The 7,682-nt window shown below is 39.1% G+C and overlaps 1 protein-coding gene across 1 annotated transcript in view; it reads left to right on the top strand.

Annotated features, from left to right (window-relative positions):
* Positions 1-7,682, top strand: part of PSIP1 (PC4 and SFRS1 interacting protein 1) — a 39,622-nt gene continuing 31,940 nt past the window's right edge. Inside the window, 3 exon segments of the mRNA XM_009586909.1 lie at positions 1-110; positions 1,202-1,278; positions 5,705-5,843. Of these exon segments, the coding sequence (XP_009585204.1) occupies positions 39-110; positions 1,202-1,278; positions 5,705-5,843 (288 nt within the window). The 5' untranslated portion in view covers positions 1-38.

The raw sequence follows: 7,682 nt of genomic DNA, 5'->3' as shown, positions 1-7,682 counted from the left end.
TCGCCTGGCGGCAACAGGCGTCACGTCGGTGAGAAAACATGAGCCGAGATTTCAAACCCGGAGACTTGATCTTTGCCAAGATGAAAGGTTATCCCCATTGGCCGGCCAGGGTAAGGCACCCCCCCCGCAGGCCGCGGCGCCCTCCTGCTCTGTACGTGTCCTCCGCCTCCCCGCTCCCGCCTCTCCCGGCCCCCTCCGCTGTCCCGGTGTCGCAAGAAGCGTTTTCAGGCACCTGCGGAGAGCAGCGCGGTTAAACCGTGTTGCGCTTCAGGCTGCCCTCCTGAGAGGGTGGGCACGGTGGTGCTCCGGCTTCTCAATCGCATGGCAGATCGCGAGCTCTGGTTTGCTCCTGCCGTACGCTTGTGTGTAAGTCGCTTCTCCTGTAACAAATAGCCCTCTCTAGTAGTCGTTGGTTGTCCTAATTTGCATAACTTAGCTTTTATAAATGAAGACTGCTGTATGGTAGCATGACACGGGAGCTGTGCAAGCATCTCACTGTACAAAAATACTGTTCCCAAACAACTGCTCTTTTTTGACAAAAGAAAAACACACAGCTATGGCAGGGTTGCTCTCTACTTTTAAAGTTAGTTATTCCTGTAGCGCTTCCTGTAGCATAAGCTAAGTGTATGTGATAAGTTGTCTAGTCCTTTTTCGCATTTTTCCTGCTCCCTTGGAAGAGGCATGGCAAGTTCTGTGGCTGCTGTTGGTCATTTGGTGGTTGTGGGAATGTAGATGAAAGACCAATTATGAGGTACTTAGCTAAGATGCTGGCTTTGAATTGTTTTTTAAAAAGTTTATTGACTTTTCCTTTTAGTAGCACTTGACATTTGGGCTTGGGCAAGTTACCAGCTCAGCATATGGGTAGGAAGTCTTGCTACTGCTTATGCTGAAGGAGGGGTGGTATTTGGATGGAATTGAATCGTGCTTTTTACCTGTAGCACATCATGTCTCTCCTTTTAAAGAAAGTGGTTGTGAGAAAAGTGTTGCTGTAACATGAGAAGTGTTGTTACCTCCTATTGTTGCCAATATTGTCTTTGATTCTGCTGTATTTTTTAACATACAGTTAAAGAGATCTTGAGACCTGCTTTACTTCTTTGTAGCTTTTTTTTTTTCTTTTTTAATGCTTAACACTTTTACTTAATTCCCCCTAGACTGTTCTTAACTGTTACTGGACTTTAACTATAGTCTGTCTTTTCATTAGGTGGATGAAGTTCCTGATGGAGCAGTAAAGCCTCCTACGAATAAAATGCCTATTTTCTTTTTTGGCACCCATGAGACGTAAGTCCTTTATATTTAAGGGTTGTATTTTTTCCATTGTAGAGTGCCGTGACAAGAAGTTAACGGCATGTCTGTGTAGTGTATTTTAAACTACAGTATGCAGTAGCAGACCAACTCTTCCTAAATTAGTCTCTTTTGACAAGACATGCTTCTCTAACATTTGCTTAAGCTATTCAAGGGAATGGTAGACCATAACCATACCATGTATGCTTTCCTCGTCAGAAGAAAAAAAAATTCTACCCATGGTGATGTTACTGATAGGTTTTTCTTTCCTCAGTAACGGACTTTAATTATAGTCCTGTATATCCTCAAAATTCTCAACAATATATTCTCAGAGAAAGTGAAATAAGGCTGAGAACAATGGAATAGGCAAAATTTGAGAAACAGACAAATAATCATGTATTGGGTTTTGTTCTTTTCGGGGGAGGTTTGGGGTTGTGGATGTTGAGTTTTTATAAGATCTAGAGAGAAAAATGAGGAAGTGCAGTTAGCTTTATACCTGTCAACCTGCAAAATATTTATCTTTGGGTACTTTCAGCAATGCTAGCATTTTGCAATCATACAACATTTGCTTTGAGGGACTGTATTTCTTCCACTACTAAATTTGATTATAAATATGCTGGGTGTTATGCAGTTCTGTCTTTTTGAAAATTATCATGTTACTTTATAGCATGACTGGATTTCTAAGACTTCAAATTCAGTGCTACATTTGTTCTCTGATTTGTTTAAGAAAACAAACAAAGTAAAAAAAAACAAACCAAAACCTATAATGGTGGTTTTTTTAATTCTGCTGTTTTTCTTAATAAAATGGCAAATGGTATGTAAGCAGGTCAGAGACAGAAGTTGTGTATACAAATACTCTGTTTCTTGCATTTTGTGGAAAGACCTTGGGTTTTTTCTTCATCTTATTAAATACCTATTGAAATCTCTTTAACTTGGTACTTCGCATCTATCTTTTAGTAAGCCATGCTAAGACAAGATAGATTGCCCTGTTGAATTAAAGAGTAAGCATCCTCTACTGTCTCTGACATTACTGTTACTTGTTCTTTTTTAAGAAGTGATTTCCCTGTGGAACAGACTTCTATATGCTTGGCTCATACACCCATGCATCTCCTCAATTGTTCTCATCGTTCAATGGCTCAGTTCTTGTAGTTTGAGAGTTTTTTGTGTGTGTGTGGTTTTGTGAGTAAAGAGGGGTTCCTGGAATTTGATTCAAGGTTTGAATCCTGTCCCTTTTTTTTAATGATAATTTTAAACAATGCAGCAGGTTACCGTTTTTTCTTAATTTGTTTTTCCCCAGCTGAATTTTTTTTGGCAACTGAAAACACAATATTGCTTTGATCCTGCCCTTAGTAATGCATGTCATTCTGGATTGTACTGGGGTTTTGTGCAGTTGTAAATAAGTTCAGGGACGCAGACTGAATGTAAGGGAGACAGAAATAACTCCGTATCTAAAGCTTTAAAAATACCAATACCTTTGCAAATTTTGAGAAGCATCATGGCCAATTTTAAATTTAGCTTAGGCTTCTAAGACATGCTTGGGTTTGGAAGTTTTCTTTTTGTTTGCAGTTTACATAGGCAAATTTGAAATGTCTGTTCCTCACTCTTTGATATTCTTACAAAATAAAGTTTTACTGCCATCTGTTTTTTGTTAGGTTGTAGGTTCAGGGTTACTACATTTCAGAGACCCATACAATATAAGAGAAACTTCTTGTGTGTGTTTCACACACATCGCAAAGTATGGGATGTTCCATGACCCAGCTGTCTTATGGCATTTGTTCTTTAAGCATGTCACTTCTGTTGTATCCCTTAGAGTGGTAACAGGTGAAGCTCCCATGCTTCCTGATCTTACTTCTTGTTGCTTACAGCAGATACTTGTAAGTAACAATAGGAAGGAGCAGAACAGGTAAAAAAGGAGAATGCTGTGCCATGGCATGTAACTTTGTTTAGGTTTGTAAATAGTGACTTAGTGATCCATCAGGAATTAGGTAGAGCTAACAATTTTCTGTACTTTTTCATGGGAATTAAAATAAATTTGGTAAACTTGATCTCCACTGTGCTTCTTACAGTTCGAGTTACACACTTGTGCAAAGTTAGAGACTATGTACCTTCAGCATGTTAGTAGTCTGTCCATATACAGCCTATCTTAGAGTAGTGGCAACTCTAAAAATCCAGATAACAAGTTTAATCATGCTAAAAAGTCCTTCTGTATAAAGGATGACATTTTCTAGCTCTGTGGACAGTTACAGTAGGAAAGGAGGAATTATGGAGAAAAACAAAACCAAGACTGGCTTGGGAATAATTCTTACTTGATTTTTAGGAATAATAATAATTCAGTTTTGCAGATTATTATAAACAAGTGTAACTTGTACTTTGATTGCTGTTGTTGATTTTCTTTAAGTTTTGTCAAAACACAACTAAATGTGTTGCTACCTGTGCAGTGAACAGATACGCGCTTCTTAAAATACGCTTTGGGAATTTGGTTGAGGTTTGTTTTGTTTATTTCCATACTGTCTTAATGCAGCAATAGTACCCTTTTCTAAAAGAGAGTAATAAAATAGATACTATTCTAATAAAAGCTTTATTTGGATCTCTTGTGCCAGTAAATCACATCAGTGCAAATTTTGGTTGGTCACAGGCAAACAGAAGGTCACACTGAACTCTTAGTTTCTGGACCCTATATATTAGGGTAATCTCTCTTAATTCAATTTTCCTGTTCCCTTTTCTTTTTGGTACATGGGGATTTAACTACAGCAATCCAGTAAGCTACATGACCTTTTCACAGTCGCCGGTTCCTGGTGTTTTTCAAAGCCTGAGCAATATGGGTAGAGGCTTACAGACCTTGGAAAAATGCTTCCCTTCAGGGTATAGGGAAGAAAGGAGGCACTGTTTCCTATTTTTGTCTCTCCCCGTTTCTATTTGTCTCCCTCCCCATCCTTTTGGTCTGGTTAAGTAGGCTTCGCAGGTGCATGTTTCCCACACTGGCTGAATCCTCTCTAACCATGTCTGGCAAAGAGGTGGGTGATTTGCAATCTAATCTGTCACAGTGGCTTACTTAATACTTTGTACACATAGGTGAGTGTTTTACCACTGGAGTAGGAAATGGTTAGGCATTCTAGATGATGATATGTTCTTTTTTTTGTTTAGTAGCGTGTAACTCCCGAGTAGCTCTTTTTAAAGATGGTGAAAATAGGACAGTGGAGCTTAGAAGTTATTTATTTAACTTTTCTATGAGCCAATACTTTAGAAAGCAAGTATCTGCAACTTTTCAAATAGTTGGATCTAACATATATACAACCAGACAAAGCTGTGTCTAGGCTCTGAGTGAAAATAAGAATGTACCACCAAAGTGTTGTCTTTTTCTGTTAGCAGCATATGGATTGCCACAGTGAAATCCTAACTTGAAAGGCATGAAAGAAGAGCAGGAATTAAACAGTCTTTGATGTTTTTCAGCAAAAACCAGAACATTGGTTCTCAGTAATATGCTACCTTGTTTTCCCAAGGCTAGCTTAGAGAAGCTAGTAGTGTGGATACTGTGACTTCGACATACGAGAAAAGCTACTAGGCTAAAAGCTTTAGTTACACAGCTTACAGTAGGGGTAGTGCTATGCAGGACTATTGTTTGTTTGTCTGACAAAGATATGCAGGCAGTGTTGAGATCTCTACTACAAGAGTACCTTCAATAAAAATCAAATTTTTAAAATGTACTTCATCAAGAAAAGGATTGGGGGAGAATCTTAAAGTAAGGAACAGTTTACAATTTTTATTGGTTAAGTTTGGTAAATCAAGTGATGAGATCCTATTGTCATACACTGAAAAACTGCTGAATTAATGCTGAATTACGTAGCATGCTTACAAAGACGTGGGCAGTCAGTGTATTAAAGTGTTGCTTTTTGTTGTCCAGTACACTAAAAATTATTCTTAAATTTTCTAACTGGATTATTTTTAATTTAATAACTTCGATTTTCTTTGTTATCTTGGACCCATTTCTTCTCCTTTAAATTGTTCTCTTGCCTTACATTGTCCAGATTGAAGGATTCTTTATTCTTAACATTTAAGCCTGACTTTTTTCTAAGGAAGCAATTGCTCTTTCTGTTTGTTTGCAAGCTATTCAGTTTTTAATTGTTCTGGTTCACAGTAGTTGGTTGTCCTATCAGCTGCAATCTTAAGATGCAGCATTGGCTGTTTCTTGTCCCGACATTGAACACTGTGGGAAGGAGGGAGTCCATGTGTGGTGGCACTAAGGGAAAACTTGGGCTGTTGAAGGCAAAAGATGAGAAAACTAAAGATGCTTGTGTAGCAGAACTAGTTGTTGCAGTAGGAATGAATTTCATATCTTAATAACATTTGGTGCTTACTTCTCCTTTGAAAAGACTAACCATTTGAAACGTGAAACTTTGTTCTTTTTGTTCCTTCTCTCCTTAAGGGCATTTTTGGGACCAAAGGACATATTCCCTTACTCTGAAAATAAAGATAAATACGGCAAACCAAATAAAAGAAAGGGTTTTAATGAAGGGTTGTGGGAAATTGACAACAATCCCAAAGTGAAGTTCTCTCATCAGCAGGTAAGTTATGCAGAGTCTGTAAATCTTTGGTGCTATACTGTTGAGGAAAAAAAAGGCAGTCAGTGTTTCCCTGCTGTAGGATAACGAATTATTGCTGTCGTTCAACTGCACCTTAGACAGATGTATGTTATTTTTTAAAAAAATTTAATTTTAATTTTAATTGCTCTCTAGTATTAGTAGCATAAAAGAGATGGGGGGTGTTTTTTAATGGGGAGTATCTGTTTGTTGTAGTAAGCTCACAGGGGATCATGTTGACAGTTTCAGAGCACAAGACTAGAAGTTTAACACTTTTTACAGTACACATCTAGTTTTACTTAGAACTATATATTTACTTACTTATTTATACTTATAACTGCATATATTCCGAAGATACTTCCTTTGGAACTGTATGACTGTGCTTGAAAAGTGGTGGGTTTTTGGAATCTCAGTCACTCTACTTTTTTCTGTCCTCTAAACCCAAGTGCTTTTCTCCACAAGTATCCTTGTAAGATTTCAGTACATGCTTTCTTAGCATACAGTGTTGTCCTTCTGGTGGTTGGAAGCACTGTGATGCTTGCCTTTTGCCCCCAAAGTGTCACATGACTTGCTTGATTCAGTTTTTGTCCATCAGTGGGTCCTTGTTTCTTGCCCTCTTGGTAAATCTTCCAACCTTAAACTGGAGCTATGCAGTCTACCCATAAAAAGACCCAAATTTAATCTGAAGACAAATTTTCTTGCTCATTCTGACTTTGCCTACCTGCTCTGAACATTCTGTTGCCTCTTGGTGTTGCTATGTATGCTGCGCTCTGATCACATACTGGGGCCTCTAGGCAATATTGCAGTAATAATAAAAAGAATGGGTATCTTTTGGTATTACTTGCTGCTCTTACACGACATGCCAGATTGCCATTTCAGCACCAGTTAATCTCTGTTTCATAAGATATCCCAAGTTACTGTGTTTCTGGTTTGAAGGATAACATGGATAAAGAGTGTCGCGGAGGCTCACAAAACCAAATTAGGCAGGTGATAAAAAAAATAAACTTTGTTTAAATCAAAATCATTTAGCAGAAAACTAACTAGAAATGAGGCTCATCAAAATCATTCAACACGCCAACAACATCAGTAAAACACGGGTTCAGGATGGTGTACAAAGAATTAGTACTGCACAGCTGGCTTTAGAAATGAGGATCCAGAATGTGCACAATCACTCACCTATAAGATGAGGGCTCTCAACCTCCAGGAGTTACCTTGGGCAGCATCCCGACCCAAGGGGAGAGTCCCTGACTGCAGACCTGCTGCTCCGAGGAGGACTGACTCAACTTGCCTTCCGGCGGGGCTCCATTTATACCCTAGTCGAATCTGACTTGTGGTCAACTCTGGTTGGCCGGAGGCCTTAACTTTCTTACTTCTCAGCCAAAGTGTGTATGTGACCAAAAGTGTGTATGTCAGGGACACAAGTGCCACCTTAAAGGTGTAAAAGCAAGGGCGCGAAAAGTAAGGACGCTGCAGTCCTAATGCCCTGGTCTCTTCTCGGGACGGGTGCACCTGCCACAAAGAGTTAAGAAGCTTCTGCAGTAGACTCAAGAGATAAGATGATGTACTCCAGATGTAGCTTTTCTGCTCTGTGATAGGGAAAGGTGCTGATCGCCTCATCACAGTGGGAAGGACTGTAGTAATAAGGGACAGATTCTTTCTATTACCAGAAAATATGAGTCGGTATACCTTCTTGCTGTTTTCTTTGTGACAGTTTAGGAGAGGTAGTCTGTGGATGGCTGAGGCAGTTGTGAACCATAACTGAGTTGTATGTTACCAGTCATTCTAACAAGGTGAAAATCTGGGTATAAACAGTCAACAGTAACA

Source organism: Fulmarus glacialis, unplaced genomic scaffold (genome assembly GCF_000690835.1).
Source record: "Fulmarus glacialis isolate BGI_N327 unplaced genomic scaffold, ASM69083v1 scaffold5141, whole genome shotgun sequence".
Classification (NCBI taxonomy): domain Eukaryota; kingdom Metazoa; phylum Chordata; class Aves; order Procellariiformes; family Procellariidae; genus Fulmarus; species Fulmarus glacialis.
The sequence above is the reverse complement of the archived record's forward strand: the minus strand, read 5'-3'. Positions and strand labels throughout refer to the sequence as shown.